The following is a 20,352-nucleotide window of genomic DNA, read 5'->3' on the forward strand; positions in this document are numbered from 1 at the left end:
ATATTTACTTCCTATGTACTCAAGACTTTCCCTGAAATGTTCTGCGAGTTGTGAGCAATCAGTGATTAATCACATAATCTGTAGACAAAGCTGAAGTCTTTTTCTCTGGGCCAACCGTTTCATTGACAGCTGCAGGATCTAAGATCCACTAAATATTACAATGGCTATAAAAGTATAAAATGGAAAAAAAGGAATGAAAATTAAAATTTAATATCTTGCCCAACACTGACTGCATTAAAAAAACATGTCTATATTTTTAAAAGTACATTTCTTTTGCCAAGTATAGTTTTTTATTTGGGGAGTATGGTACTGAAAACAACAGAAAAAGTCCAAAGAAAGAATAAGTTCTAAACTGATGTTAACTTGATCAAGAAACAGTTGTAATTACATACATGAAAAACAATGACATGGAATCCCTCAAGTGCAAGATAGCAAGAGGCCAATGACATTTACGGCATTTGACGCCCCACATATTGTCTACCATGCAACCACAATATTGGCTGCAAATGGTGACGGGGCGGGACTAGACATCTCCAACAGTGAGAACAGCACGAGGCTATGGAGTGTAGTTTAACTGCTTAGTTGATCAGTAACTCATGAAAGTGCTACAGTGCTTGGGGTGTCGATACAAAGCAGAGCAATGGCAATGACAAACAAAGCAAACATTGCGTCATATGTACAACAAAAGTTGCCGAAGTTGACATTTTGTCAGAAAGGAACCCAAGGAATTTAACAGAGTGAGAAAGAAGTTGCAGATGAAATATTAGTGTGTCTGCAAGATGAGTCAGTGGAATGTGTGGTATCATGCACGCTTGTCAGTGCAGACAATGTACATGAGGAATACAATAATGACAATATGTGCTTAACAAGTGAAAGTGATATTCAAACAGGTTTCAAGCCATGTAGTTCATCATCTTCATCAGACAAGGAGCCACAAAGCCAGTCTCCAGCAAAACATAGCAAAGGACAATCGTCGCCCAAGGAGTGGTTACTAAACATAATCACACACATAGAAGATAATCAGCAGCAGAGTAAAAAAACAATTATGAACATATTTAGAATAAGTCTGCAGCTATATGATCATACAGTGCATAAGAAAAACTACAGATATTCAAGGAAAAACAAGGTACACTTGTTACCAAAACTTGTGTTTGCATGTTTCAAGGATTTTGATATAATTTACAGGATGGGTACGAAAGTGATGTACTACGTTATGCACATCAAATTGCGACAGACAGAGATTGCAGTGATTTCAAGGTAAGTAGTGGATGGTTGCACAACTTCAAACAGTGCTACAAAATTGAAAGACATAATATAAAGAAATTTCAAATAAAGTGTCAAGTTAATGACAGCAAACTGCAGAATCTTTGTAAACATGATAAACAAACTTATCCCATCGTTTAGTAATGAATTTGTTTGCAACTCTGACCAATTGAGATTTGAAGAGGAAATACATATGAAAGGAACTCTGAAAATTAGAGGTACCAAGAGAGTTGGATCAACATCAATGCCTTTATGGATTCATATTCAATTATGACAATTCTTAATCTGGATGGTAAATTGGCCAGAAAGTTATTTATTGTGTTCTGTGAAGTTGGAGGCTCTGCCCCCTATGACTCTTCTTCATGCGTGTGACCTTGCAAGGGCAGTAGGGAATACTTACATCACAGCAAGCTAGAGTGGGATAATGGGCGTAAGAGAACTACAACTGTGGTATGAGCACTGCTTTTGGCCAACAGCTGGTCAAAGGAACTTGGTTTTGCACGATTTCTGGTCTGTGTATAAAAATCTTATGCCTTTAGAGCAAACTACCATCCTGAAAAGTGTGTGACATTGCTATTCATACCACCTGGAACCACTGGACAAACTCAGCCTCTGGATGTTTATTTTTTCCATGCCAATAAAACATATTATCACACTATCTGCAGCTATGCCTTAAAGGCTAATCAGTTTCACAATAACCAGCATACACACATCACATTCGGTTGCATGCCATCACATTTCATCAGTGTGTTGTTACACCAGTATGCTTCTATATGCATTCTCTAAGAGTGGATTCCTAGCTGAACATCCTGCATGCAACTTCAGAGGAGTTCGCTTCCGATTTGATTGTGCAAAGCTTTGTGACCACTGTGGTGTGCCTTTTTTCATTCGGTGTCCATGGTGCAAGGTAATGGTTTGTTTTAAACACTTCTTGGATGTCGACGATGTCCATTCTGTGAAGTGTAATACATACATCTCATCTCTGCACCTCTCGGACACTCATTTTCTGTCGACCTCCTTGTGCACATGCTCAGTCATTAGTAGCTAATATTTTTTGTGTCAAATGAGCCTTGCTAAAGAATGAACTTGTAAACTCACACTCTTAGGGTTCCTTGTGAGGAACTGTGAACATAATCACCCATTATAAGTAGGGAGACAACTTATTAGGCAGGACAGCTCCAATCCTAGGTGAAAATCACCACCATGAACGCATATGTGACTGACTGGAAATAGAAAACAAGTTGAACATGATAGCGTCTTTCAAGAACCTGAATATTCAATATTTTTAAAAAGCTTATGTAACTAGACCAACCTTGAAAAAAAAAATCTGAAGTATGACTACTATTATCTCTCATACAGAAAAAAAACCTTACACAAAACCAACAAAGATATTTGATCGTGAGTTCTCCTCTCACTGGCTCTCTCCTGAGCTGACTTATCCAAAATTTGATCAGAAATGTAGAAAACTTAAGTATAACTTCTAATGTTCGTGTGTATTTTTATATACTACACAGCCTACCTGAATTATTCAACACAGGAATATTTCAGATACATAAGACAATAATTAGTTTTAAAAAGTTGTACATGACTGTGAAACCAACCCATGAGAAGTTAGTTAATAACTACTTCATAGTTTACATTTACCTGCAAGTATAGACCAACATGAAATGGATAATGTACATTAGGAATCACCAGGCGTGAACATACTCTTTCACTGGCACTGAGGAATTGTGCCAAAAAGTATATGAACTGCAAAAAATAACAAGAAACATTTTTAGAGATAGAACATGAACAAAGAGTTATACTTCTTAGCTTAGCAATAATTTACTTACTAACTCTAATGCTGCAAACAAGGATACGTAAAGCCTCTTACTGGAACAGCATTTTCAAAAGCTTACTCATGGTTAAGTTGCATATGCTACAGCTGAAAAATTTATATATATATATATATATATATATATATATATATATATATATATATATATATATATATATATATATATATGAGTGTGATTCAATAAATAAGGTAACAAGGGCACACATGGATATATAAATACATCATGCGAATTGAACATGCCTAGACAGAAGAGTGAATCAGAGCTTTCAAATACCATCAGTGGATGGAGATAGCTGAGACATTGCACTTCAGAATATAGTTTTTCTAGATAGGGGCTAGAAAAACTATATTCTGAAGTGCAATGTCTCAGCTATCTTCTAGATAGGGGCTATTTGGGGAGCAAAATAACTGATGATGGTCGAAGTAGAGAGGATATAAAATGTAGACTGGCAATGGCAAGGAAAGCGTTTCTGAAGAAGAGAAATTTGTTAACATCGAGTATAGATTTAAGTGTCAGGAAGTCATTTCTGAAAGTATTTGTATGGAGTGTAGCCATGTATGGAAGTGAAACATGGACGGTAAATAGTTTGGACAAGAAGAGAATAGAAGCTTTCGAAATGTGGTGCTACAGAAGAATGCTGAAGATTAGATGGGTAGATCACATAACTAATGAGGAGGTATTGAATAGAATTGGGGAGAAGAGGAGTTTGTGGCACAACTTGACTAGAAGAAGGGATCGGTTGGTAGGACATGTTCTGAGGCATCAAGGGATCACCAATTTAGTATTAGAGTGGAGGGTAAAAATCGTAGGGGGAGACCAAGAGATGAATACACTAAGCAGATTCAGAAGGATGTAGGTTGCAGTAGGTACTGGGAGATGAAGAAGCTTGCACAGGATAGAGTAGCATGGAGAGCTGCATCAAACCAGTCTCAGGACTGAAGACCACAACAACAAGAAGATAGGGGCTTTGACTTGTACATGGTTGGCGACTGAAGTGCGAAGTGTAATAAATTTATGCATTTAATGAAAATGTTCTCAGCTATAATTCATTGCCAACAAATGGATGTTAACAGAGTGAGTGTAATGCTGCAAAAAAAGGCATGGTTTTGGTTCCAAGAATTTGATAAAGCCGGAACAATGTGCAAGATGAGAAAAAGTCAAAGGTGGCCAAGCACATCCACCTCCGAAGACGTGCTGTGAAGAAGGGTTCATTCAAGTCTATCATTGCATTTGTGTACGGCAAATTGCACACACAGTCGACCTCTCCATTGGCAGTGTAGAGGACTTCATGCACAACAAATTGGAATACCATGTATGTCAATATATTTTGGATAAATGGAATCATCAATCATAAAGATTGAAATCCTTTATTTTACAGACTGATTTCAGTCACTGTGTGACGACCATCTTCAGTGCAGACTATTCAAACCTTATAAGCCCATATCATAATATTAATAATAATAATCTGTAAAATAAAGGACTTAAATCTTTATGACCAATGCTGCCATTTATACAACTTTTATTGACAATAATACAGGTGTGATGCACACTGTTCCCAATGGAATTAGACATCAATACCATGCATCTGTTTTCACTGGGTACTGTAGAAACTCTCAGACAATAATATAGGCAAGTGAATGGGGTTGTCTCTCCAGTGCGTAATATGGTATCAGGCAGAGTGGTTTTCTCCTCGCACCATAACATTAAAGGGGGTGGAACATGGGTGCATCATATGACTTCTGACAAAGAAAGCTCAATGTAATGGACACTCCTTCCCCAGGTGTGGCTTAAATTCAAAGAAATAGCATTTATGGTAGTTGAGAGATTTGTTGTTGTTGTGGTCTTCAGTCCTGAGACTGGTTTGATGCAGCTCTCCATGCTACTCTATCCTGTGCAAGCTTCTTCATCTCCCAGTACCTACTGCAACCTACATCCTCCTGAATCTGCTTAGTGTATTGATCTCTTGGTCTCCCTCTACGATTTTTACCCTCCACGCTGCCCTCCAATGCTAAATTTGTGATCCCTTGATGCCTCAAAACATGTCCTACCAACCGATCCCTTCTTCTAGACAAGTTGTGCCACAAACTTCTCTTCTCCCCAATCCTATTCAATACCTCCTCATTAGTTACGTGATCTACCCACCTTATCTTCAGCATTCTTCTGTAGCACCACATTTCGAAAGCTTCTATTCTCTTCTTGTCCAAACTAGTTATCGTCCATGTTTCACTTCCATACATGGCTACACTCCATACAAATACTTTCAGAAACGACTTCCTGACACTTAAATCTATACTCAATGTTAACAAATTTCTCTTCTTCAGAAACGATTTCCTTGCCATTGCCAGTCTACATTTTATATCCTCTCTACTTCGACCATCATCAGTTATTTTGCTCCCTAAATAGCAAACCTCCTTTACTACTTCAAGTGTCTCATTTCCTAATCTAATTCCCTCAGCATCACCCGATTTAATTTGACTACATTCCATTATCCTCGTTTTGCTTTTGTTTATGTTCATCTTATATCCTCCTTTCAAGATACTGTCCATTCCGTTCAACTGCTCTTCCAAGTCCTTTGCTGTCTCTGACAGAATTACAATGTCATCGGCGAACCTCAAAGTTTTTACTTCTTCTCCATGAATTTTAATACCTACTCCGAATTTTTCTTTTGTTTCCTTTACTGCTTGCTCAATATACAGATTGAATAACATCGGGGAGAGGCTACAACCCTGTCTCACTCCTTTCCCAACCACTGCTTCCCTTTCATGCCCCTCGACTCTTATAACTGCCATCTGGTTTCTGTACAAATTGTAAATAGCCTTTCGCTCCCTGTATTTTACCCCTGCCACCTTCAGAATTTGGAAGAGAGTATTCCAGTTAACGTTGTCAAAAGCTTTCTCCAAGTCTACAAACGCTAGAAACGTAGGTTTGCCTTTTCTTAATCTTTCTTCTAAGATAAGTCGTAAGGTTAGTATTGCCTCACGTGTTCCGACATTTCTACGGAATCCAAACTGATCTTCCCCGAGGTCCGCTTCTACCAGTTTTTCCATTCGTCTGTAAAGAATTCGTGTTAGTATTTTGCAGCTGTGACTTATTAAACTGATAGTTTGGTAATTTTCACATCTGTCAACACCTGCTTTCTTTGGGAGTGGAATTATTATATTCTTCTTGAAGTCTGTGGGTATTTCGCCTGTCTCATACATCTTGCTCACCAGATGGTAGAGTTTTGTCATGACTGGCTCTCCCAAGGCCATCAGTAGTTCTAATGGAATGTTGTCTACTCCCGGGGCCTTGTTTCGACTCAGGTCTTTCAGTGCTCTGTCAAACTCTTCACGCAGTATCTTATCTCCCATTTCATCTTCATCTACATCCTCTTCCATTTCCATAATACTGTCCTCAAGTACATCGCCCTTGTATAAACCCTCTATATACTCCTTCCACCTTTCTGCCTTCCCTTCTTTGCTTAGAACTGGGTTGCCATCTGAGTTCTTGATATTCATACAAGTGGTTCTCTTCTCTCCAAAGGTCTCTTTAATTTTCCTGTAGGCAGTATCTATCTTACCCCTAGTGAGACAAGCCTCTACATCCTTACATTTGTCCTCTAGCCATCCCTGCTTAGCCATTTTGCACTTTCTGTCGATCTCATTTTTGAGACGTTTGTATTCCCTTTCGCCTGCTTCATTTACTGCATTTTTATATTTTCTCCTTTCATCAATTAAATTCAATATTTCTTCTGTTAGCCAAGGATTTCTATTAGCCCTCGTCTTTTTACCTACTTGATCCTCTGCTGCCTTCACTACTTCATCCCTCAGAGCTACCCATTCTTCTTCTACTGTATTTCTTTCCCCCATTCCTGTCAATTGTTCCCTTATGCTCTCCCTGAAACTCTCTACAACCTCTGGTTCTTTCAGTTTATCCAGGTCCCATCTCCTTAAATTCCCACCTTTTTGCAGTTTCTTCAGTTTCAAGATTTATACCAAATAAATTAATAAGAGATAGTACTGATCTACAGTACACAAAACACTGTTGCAAAAGCAGTAGAAAAGGCATGCTAAATGTATAAGAATGCAAAATCTCTAAGACTAGCAATATTTTACTTAAGTTCAAAACTTAGTGCGGACTTCAAATATTAGATGGTTTTAATAGCTTGCATGACAAAACTCTGTCTCAACATTTGACAAAAAAGCAATTGTAATGTTACCAATGACAGTGGCACTAAAGAGGAAATAATAAACACAGTTTTCCAAAATTCCTTCCCAAAGAAGATGAAGTAAATATTCCAGAATTCGAATCAAGAACACTGCCTACATGAGTAGCTTAGAAGTAGAAGCAGATTTACTTCACACGGCAAAGCAGCTTCAATCACTTAATAAAGGCAAGTCTTCCTGTCGAGACAGTATACCAATTAGAATCATTTCACAGTATGTTGAGACAATAGCTTCATACTTAACAATCCTATGAAACCACTCACGTGCCGAGAGATCTGAATTTTAAGACTGGACAGTTGCACAGTCTTCAGACCAATACACAAGAAAGGAAATAGAAGTAATATGCTGAATTACAAACCCACATAACCGACATCAATAATTTGCAGCAGGATTTTGGAACAATACTGTGTTCATACATTATGAATTACCTCGAAGAAAACGATCTAGTCGCTGTGTCATCTGAACAAGACACTGCTAGGACAAAAGCACCACAGGCGCAAAGATCGCCACAGGTGGCGCTAAGAATAAAGATATCGACTTCGCCTTGGCCAATTGCCCACCAAGTGCAATCCACCAATGACCGGATGACAACAGAGAGAAGCCTACTCGAAAGACAGAAGAGCAGCTCTCGCCCAGTTGGTTATAGATCATTGGCCAGGGCTGACCTAGACAGGGAACGTCATTAGTGAACTCTTAGAAGTGATCAGACAGTTTGCTATGTGCTGTGAAGTTCACTTACGATTATTTGCACTTAGCCATTGAGGGCCTTTTTTGCATTATACTACATGCAGTGTTGCAGACCTCAATATCTGAAAAGTCACAAAGATATTACAAGGCTTAACACAGAAATGCAAATTCTGTAGTGAATGTGGACAATATTAGAGTAACTATATGATCAGGGACTCAATCACGCAGAATGTGTCAGACAATAGGATCAGAGAACAGATTCTGAAACATTCTAATCCTCCTCTTGAGCAGATATTGCAGATCATTGATTATCAAGACACTTGTGATTTTACTGTAACAGTTTTCAGCATTCTGGTAACATTTTTGCTGTACAACAGAAAGGTGGAAACAGCTCTAGTGTAACGCAGTCCCGTAAACAGTCACATTTAACGGTACACAAACAGCCTTGCAGACAGAATGCTGTAACGCATCAACAGCTGAAGCACAAGCTGTGCTTCACTCACCAACAGCGTGGTACAAAATCTTGCCCCCGATGCTGTACAGCACATAAACATGAACATGAACATTGCCCGTCACACCAGGCCACTTGCTACTCCTGCCACCGAACTGGACATGTCCAAAGTGTTTGCTTAAAAACACAAAAATGTGAAATAATTGCGCCCTCCTATGCAGCAAGTGCATGTTGTACATTCCAAACAGTTTGCTCCCACAGGGCAATCGTGTGCTGTTATTCAGACAACTAGCTCCCCTGTGAAATGTCTCTCTAATAAATTGTATGTACCTTTAGTAATTGCAGACCATACAGTAAAACTTCAGTTAGATGCAGGTGCATCAGTGTCCTTGTTAAACTATGAAACTTATGAACTGTTAGGCCAATCAAAACTGTTTCATGCTACAAATACGCTTACAGCTTACAACAGCCAGAACTTTCCAGTGGTAGGAACACTTAACATTGCGGCCACGTATCAGAATCTGCAGAAAACGGTTTCCTTCCAAATGCTACAAAGTAGACACCAGTTAATATTTTTGCCCTCGACTTGTTTGGTCAAAACATTGTGGCCAATATGCTAGCTGTGTCTCATTTCAGTCCAACTGACAGTGTTGCCAATTTTCACAACTTGTGTGCTCCCGGCACAGGTAAGGCCAACAGCTTTGTAGCACACGTTATGCTTAAAGACAACATGCAACCGCACTTTTTCAAAGCACGTGCAGTGCCTACTGCACTTTGTAAACAGGTTGCAAAAGAACTGGCTCACTGGCAAGAAAATGGCACAATTGCACCAATCTCTGCAAGTCAGTGGTCTTCCCCAGTAGTTTATGTTCACAAACCATCAGGAAAAATGAGGATTCGTGCTGATTTCAAAATTAATGTCGATCCTCAGACAGTTGTGGATACTTATCCATTGCCTCGCACTGATGAACTCATGGATTGCTTAGGTGCAGGTCACTATTTTTCAAAAATTGACTTTTGCGGTGCTTACCTTTAGATTCCTCTTGGTGAATCTTTGCAAAATGTGTTTATCATCAATAACTTTTCAAGTTCTTTCGTTTGCCTTTCGGTAGTGCATCAGCACTTGCAATTTTCCAACACAACCTAGAACAGCTAACTACTTGTGTACCTTCATGTAAAAACTACCTGGATGATATTGTAGTTGCTGGCTGCATAGCAGAAGAATATCTTGCCAACTTGCACCCTGTATTTCATGTTTTGTCTGAGGCTGGACTCAAGTGCAATAAAGAAAAGTGTGTGTTTTTCCAGACAGAAATAGAATATTTAGGTCATATTATCAATTATCTAGGTGTTCATCCAACACAGGCACATTTGCAAGCAACACGTGATCTCAAAACGCCTCAAAATGTCAAAGAATTGCAATCTGTCTTAGGCAAGCTGAATTATTACATTCGCTTCATCCCTAAGGAAGCCCATAAAGCCTTTTCCAAGAACACGTTTGTTTTGTTTGGTCCCATGATTGTGCCATAGCCTTTCACTAACTGAAAATGGCATTGCTCAATGATCGACGCTTGGTTCATTTTGATCCAAACAAACCTGTCTATTTGGTCATGGACCACAAGCCTTTGCAGCCGCTTTTCAATCCAGCCAAACTGATCCCTATTTGTAGTGCTCAGAAATTGAAATGGTGGGCTGTTCTTCTCTCCCACTACCAGTACGAGATCATTTATTGGCCCACTTCTAAGCATGAGAATGCAGACGCTCTCTCGCATCTACCTATGGGACCTGATGCTGACTTCAACACTTCCAAAGTGGCATGTTTTCAAACTGATGCACAACAAATGGACATTGTCGAGCAGTTTCCCTTGCGTTATCACAAATTAATGCAAGGCGCTTTTTCCAGTCCCAATTTGTAAATTTTGCTCCGATACATTCGTACCGGATGGCCATCTTCTATCAAGCACCTTGTTAGCCCCATTGTTCCTCGATCTTTTGCATGTCGACATGATCTTTCTGCTGTTCATGGTGTCATTTTGCTGCACACAAAGTCAGGACATTTGTGTGTGGTGATGCCGAAAGTGCTTCAAAGGCATGTACTCAGGTTATTGAATCAAGGTCATTAGGGTGTTGTCCACACAAAACAATTAACGCACAGACATTGCACACGGTTTGGTATGGACATGCAAATAGAAAGGGTGTCTGAACGGTGTCAAGTGTGTGGGGAACATCAGACCACCCCTCCACAACGTTTTTTTGAGTGGTCCAAGGCAGAGCCACCTTAGCAATGTGCACATAGACTTTGCTCGCCCTTACTGGGAACACACACTGGTTAGTAGTTGTCAATGCATACAGTAAATTCCCCTTTGTTGTTTCCATGTCATCATCAATAACATCTCACTCCACTTTGCAAACACTTCAGTCCATATTCCGCATCACAGGTCTGCCTGAATTGCTTGTCATGGACAATGGACCTCAATTTGCCTCTGCAGAATTTTAAGATTTCTGTACAGCGAACAGCATTCGCAATCTCACCTCAACACCATTCCAGCCACAATCGAATGGTAAGGGTGAATGTTTTGTTTGCATGTTCAAACAGAAAATGGACAAACTTTGCTTGTCATCCACGCAAACAAGCCTTGCTTTGCTTCTTGTCCACTTATTGCTCCCAGCCCTGCAATGGCCCTTTACCCACAGAATTGCTACATGGGTGACACCATGGCACACTCTTGCATTTGCTCCATACCCTGCTGTGGTCGGCGCCTACAGACGCCAGTCAGCCAACATATCAGATTAACTAACCTGTGTTTTATAGACGCCATGGCAGAAGAAGTCATGGGAGCACAGTGTCATTACTAGTTCAATTGGTTTATGTATGTTTGGAGAAGGCAAATTGTTCAGAATAAACCATCAGTCTCCAAGGTAAAACCATGTATTTAACTTTAAACAAGTATACACACTGCTGTTAATGTATATTTCTGAATTTCTAGTAACTCCTAATTGTTGCTGATGGATTCTTTTAATTTTGTTTCAGGAAATAAATGAGATCCAAATGACAAATACGTTGTGTGAATTCAATGGCAATCATGAAAAGTGTGATGCAAGTGTTCAGACTTATGTCTCTCACAGAATTGTGGCCCTTAGGAAAAAAGTGAAATGACTGCAGATGAAACTGAAGTGGCATGAAGAAAAGGTGGAAACAATGGCAGAATTGATCAGTGCTGAAAAAAAGAAGCTATGTAAATGACAATCTGAAAAGTGTTCTTCAGGAACATTTTAGTTGCTTTCCTTTAGATTTTATTGTTACCCAATTGAAAAACACTGGTGCAACGAAGCAATTCAGGCAATACAGTGAACTATCGAAACAATTTACCCTCACTTTGTATTTCTATTTCCCTAGGGCATATAGATTTGTACACTCTTATGTTTCTTTTGCCCCATCCCTGGTATTCTTCGAGGTTGGGTGTCATCAGTAAAATTTGGCTAGCTACAACAGGTTTTCTACTATCTAAAACAATACCAGTGACAAATGATATCTTAAAGAATGTGCACTTATTTTGTATAGTATGTCAATTAGGAAGCAGTTTGTGTGGAACAACAATAAAAAGTGTATGCATGCTATGTTGATTTGGGCAACACTGATTATAGATTCAGAAGAACTAGCTACTGAAGCTTTAGTTTTTCAGATAGTGTCATATACTGAAAAGGTTAAGTGTCCAAGTGCACAGTTATTTGTGAATAAACTGTCATCAGATGTAATGACTGAAATTGTGAGAGTTTGTGTACTGAAACTGTTGTCTGTAGGTCTTCTTGCGAGGTGAGTGATATGTGATGGTGTCGCTGTCAACATTCAGACACTGAATAATCTCAAGTGCTCACTGAATCTAGGAAAATTTTGCCCCTTACTTCAAGCATCCTGTGAATGACAATATTCATGCAATTCGCAGTCCATGCCATATACTGAAATTAGTTTGTAATACTTTAGCTGAAAAGAAAATTATTAACTGCGTAGCTAGTGATATGAAGTGGGACTTCATTTCGAAGTTACATTACCTGAAAGAGTGAATCTTTAAAAATTGCCAGTTCACTCTCTGGTTCACTTGTGAATTTCTATAACAAGAAAATAAATGTCTCTTTAGCAGCCCAGACAATGAGCTCCATTGTTGCTGATGCGAATGAATTTCTAGTGTGTTGTCAGTACCCAGATTTTCAGAATGCCTCTGCCACTGTAGAATTCATCAGAATTAGTGATAAACTGTTTGATGCAACTCTAGCAATTTTCATGCTAAGGGCTTTAAACAACCATTGAGAACTGAAAATGTAAATTATTGGACTGAATTTCTTTGTCGTGCAGAAAACTTCCTTCAAACATTAAGGACTGATGGTGGGTGTACATTAGTACATCCATGAAAAATATTTGTGCTGGGTTTTTTGATGTGCTTACATGGTGTTAGAGGCCTCTCCCAGGAGTTTCTGTTTCAGGATATTGAACCTCAAATGTATTTTTTAACATACGAACTCTCACAAAATCATCTAGAACTTTTTTTTACCCCCTTCCTTGTGTCAGATCTACCTATGGTTGGAACAATAATCCCACCACATTACAGTTCCAGTCAGTTCTGAGAACAATGTTGCTCAAGAACAATGCTACTACAAGTGACAAGAGTAATATAGATGACATTGAGAAAGTGAGGTCTTTCATTGTTCACGAATTATTGTGCCATAAGAAGCACAGTGACAAGTTCACTAATAATAGTGAAGATACTGGTTACTTTGAGGCTCGTGATTCAACACTACTTAGTGACTACCAGGAGAATATTATTTATTATACACCGAATAGCCAAATAGAGTTTGGTGGCCAGCAAAAGTGTTTAAAACTCAGAAGAGTGCTCCTGGAGCAACTCTGCAGCAACTGCCGAAGTCCATCAGAATGCACAATGGACATTCATTGATTGTGTGAAGGTTCATCACATATTTGATGAGGTAATTATAATAAGAAATTTTTCATGTTAACTTTTTGGTCATTTTGTATTGTTATATAGTTTTACCATTCAGGAAATAAAATGTGAATAGTGGAAGCGAAAAATCTGTTGCACAGAGGAAACATTTTTGTGAAGGAGGTAACATTTTTGTGAAGCATAATTTGTCAGCAGCCTTAGTGGCAGAATGGAAATTACATACGTAAAAACAGTAGAATAATCACAAATCAGACAGGATGTTTATGTACCTGTCACTTAACAGAGTCGTGTCTAGACATATCAGGGGTCCCATATCACTCCAACTGCACACTCCCCACACCATTACAGAGCCTCCATCAGCTTGAACAGTCCCCAGCTGACATGCAGGGTCCATGGATTCATGAGGTCAGGGTCCATGGATTCATGAGGTTGTCTCCATACCCGTACACTTCCATCCGCTCGGATATAATTTGAAATGAGACTCGTCCGACCAGGCAACATGTTCACAGTTATCAACAATCCAATGTCGGTGTTGACAGGCCCAGGCAAGGTGTAAAGCTTTGTGTGGTCATCAAGTGTACACAAATGTGCCACCGGCTACAAAAGCCCATACTGATGATGTTTCGTTGAATGGTTTGCACGCCGACACTTGTTGATGGCCCAGCATTGAAATCTGCAGCAATTTGCAGAAGGGTTGCACTTCAGTCACGCTGAATGATTCTCTTCAGTTAACGTTGGTCCCATTCTTCCAGGATTTTTTTCTGGCCAAAGTGGTGTCGGAAATTTGATATTTTACTGGATTCTTGATATTCACAGTACACTCGTGAAATGGTCATAGGGGAAATTCCCCACTACCTCGGAGATGCTGTGTCCCATCGCTCGTGTGCCAACTATATAACACCATGTCCAAACTCACTTAGATATTGATAACCAGCCATTGTAGCAGCAGTAACCGATCTAACAACTGCGCTAGACACTTATTGTCTTACATAGGTGTTGCCGAGTGCAGCACCGAATTCTGCCCATTTACATATCTCTGTACTTGAAATGCCCATACCACTTTCTTTGGCACTTCAGTGTATGTTGGGATATGTTGTGAGAAAGCACATGTAAACATTTGCATACTCTAAGTGTAAAGAACTTATTAATGTTTCCAACATGTGCCCAAATGATCACACATGCTGTAAGATTCCTGCGGCAAATCCAGCTGCTTTTACTATAAAGGTTGACAGAGGTGGTTTGCTTCACCCATCTGCAGAAGTGTTTACAATAGTGCAGCACACAGAAAAATGTTTTTGTTCTGCTCTAGTGAGATTTACTTTAAAATCAGACCATCTTTATGACAGGCCTATTAATTCTGTTTGTTTTCTTTGGTGAACAAGCCAATGTTTTTTAGCAAAGTGCATAAACTAGTCACTGCCATTAACTGAGGACATGTGAGTCACACTTAATACAACATATTGCTACTGTGCACCTTCAGATTAAATTAAAGGCAAACCCAAAAAAAGTAACAGCTGCTGCACAGAGTAACTATTCTGGCATGAGGCAGATGTTGGGGAAGGTAATTACATCTACCATTGTATGGCATGTGAATATATATTGAATGAAGCAAAACAATAAATAAAAATTAAAAGTTGAGGTTTACACGTTACTAATTTGACCACCACCTTCCTTTTCCAAAATTTGCACCAGTTAATTGTTAGCATAAAAACCTTTATTATTAAAGATTTTTTCTCCAGTTAGCAGCTGAAATTAGCAACAAAGAAATGGTTTAGCAGTTTTGCTGCCTAATGATGTGTTCAGATTTTTTCTCGTTATGTGTAGAGAGAAATACACTTTGCATCAAATGTGTGAATGTTCGTCACATATCTCATGAGGTAACTACAATAACAAATTTTTATGTCAACTTTTTGGTTATTTTGTATCACTATTATAGTTTTACCATTCACGAAATAAAATGTGAATAGTGAAAGCAAGAAATCTGTTGCACAGAGGTAAGATTTTTGAGAAGCATACTTTGTCAGCAGCCTTAGTGGCAGTATGGAAATTATGTACATAAAAACAACAAAATAATTGCTAAATTGATCTACAAGGTAGGGTTAGAAGGTACAAGGCAACAGCTAACAGCGAACGATAAACACACACACACACACACACACACACACACACACACACACACACACACACACGTCACATAGCGTACATCAATTGTATTTTTTCTATGCAGCAGAAAAATTTGAAACCTTGCCCCAATTTAACATGGCGACTGTGACATCACATATCATGGTTTTGCTTCGTGTAATAGTCTCTCCAGTTTAGTGTTGAGCTCAATTCTGACCTCTGCGCATGTAAACATATAGCGCCCCAGTGGTGGAAGCTGGCAAAGTCGATAAATCGCTATCAAAAACTATTCTGATGGCTGAATATGAGACCACTGTTTTTTAATGTCTAATAAAACACAGCTCCAAGTCTCACTTAAAGGGTAACTTGTCTCTATTCATAGGGCTGTCAGATAGTCGTACACTTGCTTTTTTCCTGAGACGCCGCAATGAAGGTATTATACCTAAATTTGCAAGATTTGTTCATTATATTCATACAAAAATGACCAACAACATTAAGAAGTATGCTAGTTTTGCCTTATCAAGGGAGTGTGCATTCGTTTTACTTGCACACAACTGGATCACTAGCCAAGAAAAAATTTTACTTGCAGTCTGAGGTATCAAAATGTTCAAATGTGTGTGAAATCTTATGGGATTAACTGCTGAGGTCATCAGTCCCTAAGCTTACACACTACTTAACCTAAATTATCCTAAGGACAAACACACACACCCACACCCGAGGGAGGAATCTAACCTCCGCCCGGACCAGCCGCACAGTCCATGACCGCTCGGCTAATCTCGCGCTCAGAGGTATCACCACTGCTGTCAGCTGTATTCTGGAAATGTGTGGATAATTATTCTTGGGCACTATCAGACTAGGTGCACAGGAGTGCCATCAGTATGTAGTCTTCAAAGTTTCAATGGCGTTGTTCTTGACTCACGATATTGGATTATGTTGGAAATTGTGAACATATCATTTCCAATTCTGTAGTTTTTAATACAGCGAATGAAGTCTTTGTGTCTCGATCCCTCCGATTTGCTAGTCAGCTTTGATGTAATATCCTTTTTGCCCAGGTCCCTCTTGAAGAATCTTTGCTGTTAATTGGTGAAAAACTGGACAAGGAAATGACTAAGCTTTGTCACCAAGTGCTGATTTACTTTTTATTCAATGCCATATATTTTGGACAAACTGATTTACTGGCTATGGGGAGTCCATTATCCCCTAGAGTTGTGAATTTATTTATGGAAGAATTTGAAGACACAGTGCTGAGAATAGCATTTTTAAAACCTACCTGTTTTTGGAGGCACATCGGCAACAGGTCCATGGTTTGCGTTGAGAGAGATGCTTTGAACCGTTTCCACAATCATTTTAATTGCCTTCATCCCAGCATCAAGTTCATGATACAGGTTGAAGGAGATGGAAAGCTGCTGTTTCTAGATGTCTTGGTTTACAGAGAGGATGATGGAACACTGGGATGCAGTGTTTATCAAAAGCCCATGCACACGGACTATTACTCAAAAGCCCATGCACACGGACTATTACCTGCACGCATTGAGCCGTCATCCATCATTCCAATGCATAGGGGTCTTACAGACGTTGTCAACAGAAGCTTATGACAACTCAGATGCACAAAACTTGACACAAGAGCTGGATTATCTTAAAGTTGTGTTCAAACAGAATGGCTATACAGACAAACAGATCCATTGCACTTTCCATTAGAAGATATATGTAACTCAGTTGCTTTCCTACCTTTTGCTGGCAACATATCTTTGAAAATAGGAAGAATTTTAAAAAGATATGAGATAAAAAGCGTTTTTCATCTGCCAGTCAAGACCAGAGCACTCCTTGGCTCAGTAAAGGATGACTTGGGATTAAGGAAGCTTGGTGTGTACAAAATCCCCTGCCACTGTAGGAAAGCTTATATTGGTCAAACAGTTTGTACCATTCAGGGCCCGACGTATTGAGCACCAACACCACACACACAAAAAAATCCATTAAAATTTGACTATCTGACAATCAAAGCAGAGAAATGGGTTACCCTTTAAGAAAGATTTGGAACCCTGTTTTATCAAACATTAAATAATAATTGTCTTTGATTCAGCCATCAGAATAGTTTTTGATAATGAAATATTGATTTTGCCAGCTTCCACCACTGGGGTGCTATACGTTCAGTTGCGTTAGAGGGGAGTTGTGACAATATCTTGTGCACACACTGTTTGCCTTCCACAGTGTATACAGGAACCACTGCTCGCAGCCTGAATTTAGTTCCAGAGAGTTCATGCAACAGCTTACTCACCTGAAGATGGCGACCAAATGTACTGCGGAAATATTGTGTCAAGATGACTTCATGATCTGGCTGCAGACCCAAGAAGAATATTATCTCTTACTACACCAGGAAAGCCTAAGTAGTCAGATAAGCATGTCTCATCAAGCAATGTCCAACATGACAATGTTCAACGTTGTCCCTTCTTCGAGTTTGAAAGGATATGCGCCATGGTCGAATAGTTGGTTTGACTGTCTGCATCTTGTTGTTGGCTAATTCCAATCACTGTTTTCCCACTCAAACAATACTGTTACTCCCTAAAAAAGAATCGTTAGAGAAAGACTGAATGAATATACAACGATGCAAGTCCCATTCTGTCCTAGAATTATGTCACCAACTTATATTGTACATCTTTTTCATGTCTTGTACAATGCAATCTATATAGGAAAGCAAGAGATATAACTGCCTCCAGTACAACTAGATTGTCGGCTTTGAGTCGATAAATCCTAAACCTGCACTGAGTGTGACTAAGAAGCTACCTTGTCACCTGGTGCCAGGACCATACAACAGTTAATTAGTTGCTGCAGTAGTTTCCCTACAATTTGTTAATAGAACACTTCTATAACTACTGGGGCACATCCACTCATTCCCTTGGTTGAGATATGTGGGATTTACACTGCCTCCCTTCATATGCTGGTAAATTGTTCAGTTTGCTGTACTGCATTTAAAAATTCTAGATGGATTTTCTTTGATTCATTGTCAAAGTGTCACAGCAATATGTATTTCATTTACTAGTACATGGGAGCTTCATTCCATATCAAATCCAGCCCCCATTAGAAGGAAGGGCCCTTATAGGACTCAGTGCCGTTAGAGCTGAAAACCAAACCACCCTCCTCCATGACTGCATGATGGAAATGGGATGCTACATTCAGGCAGGCAATGACAGTAAGTAGTCTTGGCCAAGTCGGCAGGTACTGTTTGGAGGCACTGCTCATTCAGTACTCATGTTGCAGGTGTCTGACAAATTTTCTCAGAAATCTGATAACTTTCTACAAGTCTTACTGAACTAATAGAACAGATGATTTGGTCCAGGGACACTCATGGTGATCTCATTTTGTTCTCTTTAAAGGTTGGCATTTGACTCGTCTATGGACTGTACTGCCTGCCCCCGACTGCTTATTGCACTCCTCACTACACCGAGGAACAAGCTGTTATACGTGACCAGAAGACTGCGGAACGATTGCATTACTGATGAGGTGGATCCATTCATCATGTGATCAATCTATTTCTGGAATCTATCACAGTGTTCACAGTCAGCCAGCTGTTTGTACTGTAAGCAGTTAGCTCTGCTAAGTGTCCTTTCTGACAGCTACCTTCTGAGCAAAATTTGACTGGTTTTCTAGGTGTATCAAGGTTAGGAAATAGTCAGAGGAGTGTAGTTACCATCACTTTGCACAAGTGGGAGAAATTAGCTCCACCGAGTTGTGACTGTGGTGCTAGAAAGCAGACTGTTCATCACGTAATTCGAGAATGTCCTCAGAGAGGTTTTCCTGGGGATCTGACAGATTTCCTGGCGATGACAGAGGGTTCAGTAGACTACATACTTGGCCTAGATATTAGTTTGTAGTCTGAGATAAGTGTAATATTATTTTTTGTGATGTAGCCATACCCTAAATAAATGTGAGGATGGAAAGTATACTGAGTGATCTATGGCAGAGGATGATCCCAAAGCAGTAGTGCAATGGACAGTCTGCCCCTTCAGAAGACAGGCACTGAAAACAAAGAGGCTCTCAACAGCCCTACACCTGCAGAAGATGGTAATGTACGACTATCAGGGCAGTTTAAGAACACTTGTGTTAACTGGTATGATATAATCTTATGCTCTTCATGTGCTGCTCACTTGCATTTCCCAAAACTTACACACCCTTCTAGATGATATTGTACACCTATAGTGTGTACACCTGAAAAGCCTCCCAGGACTGGGATGACTGACTTCATCTTACGCCTTTTACATTCTGGCAATATAACTATGTTCATTTCAGTGACACTTACCTTATTTGCTCCTATATTCTACCTTATTGATTCCTGACTTCAATCTTCATTAAATATCTGCAGAACATGACACAGCTGTTGAAATTAAGTTGTTTTTTTTAATACCAACTAACAAGTGCAAAAATGTAAGGAAGATTAGGGTTTAGCATCCTGTTACCAAGGAGGTCCTTTAAAAGGAGCCATCCCAGCATTTGCCTGGAGTGACTTAGGAAAATCATGGAAAACCTAAATCTGGATGGCCTGCAGAATGCAAGTCCGGTGTGCTAAACACTGCACCACCTCACTTGGTAATTGATAATTACAATGAATTTTTGAGTTTGATGACTTGACAGGAATATATATTAAGAGAAACTAATTTTTTAACTGCTGTACCCTCATCCAGATTGTAGTGTTAATAGTCAAAGAAACATATATGAGTTTGGTCCCACAAGTACTTAGAAAACTCAGTCTACCTACATAGGGCTACATGTCTGTATAGTTATTACACAAACAGGCTGGAGCAGATATATCAAAATTTATTTCACAAGCCACTTTATGA

At 39.4% G+C, this 20,352-nt stretch overlaps 1 protein-coding gene across 1 annotated transcript in view; it reads right to left on the minus strand.

Moving 5' to 3' along the window:
• LOC126248153 (guanine nucleotide exchange factor C9orf72-like) overlaps positions 1 to 20,352 on the minus strand; it is a 108,489-nt gene that overhangs the window by 41,185 nt on the left and 46,952 nt on the right. The window contains exon 4 of the mRNA XM_049948890.1: positions 2,908 to 3,012. Within this exon, the coding sequence (XP_049804847.1) occupies positions 2,908 to 3,012 (105 nt within the window). The remainder of the gene's footprint in view (positions 1 to 2,907; positions 3,013 to 20,352) is intronic.

The sequence above is a fragment of the Schistocerca nitens genome, chromosome 3 (genome assembly GCF_023898315.1).
Source record: "Schistocerca nitens isolate TAMUIC-IGC-003100 chromosome 3, iqSchNite1.1, whole genome shotgun sequence".
NCBI lineage: Eukaryota > Metazoa > Arthropoda > Insecta > Orthoptera > Acrididae > Schistocerca > Schistocerca nitens.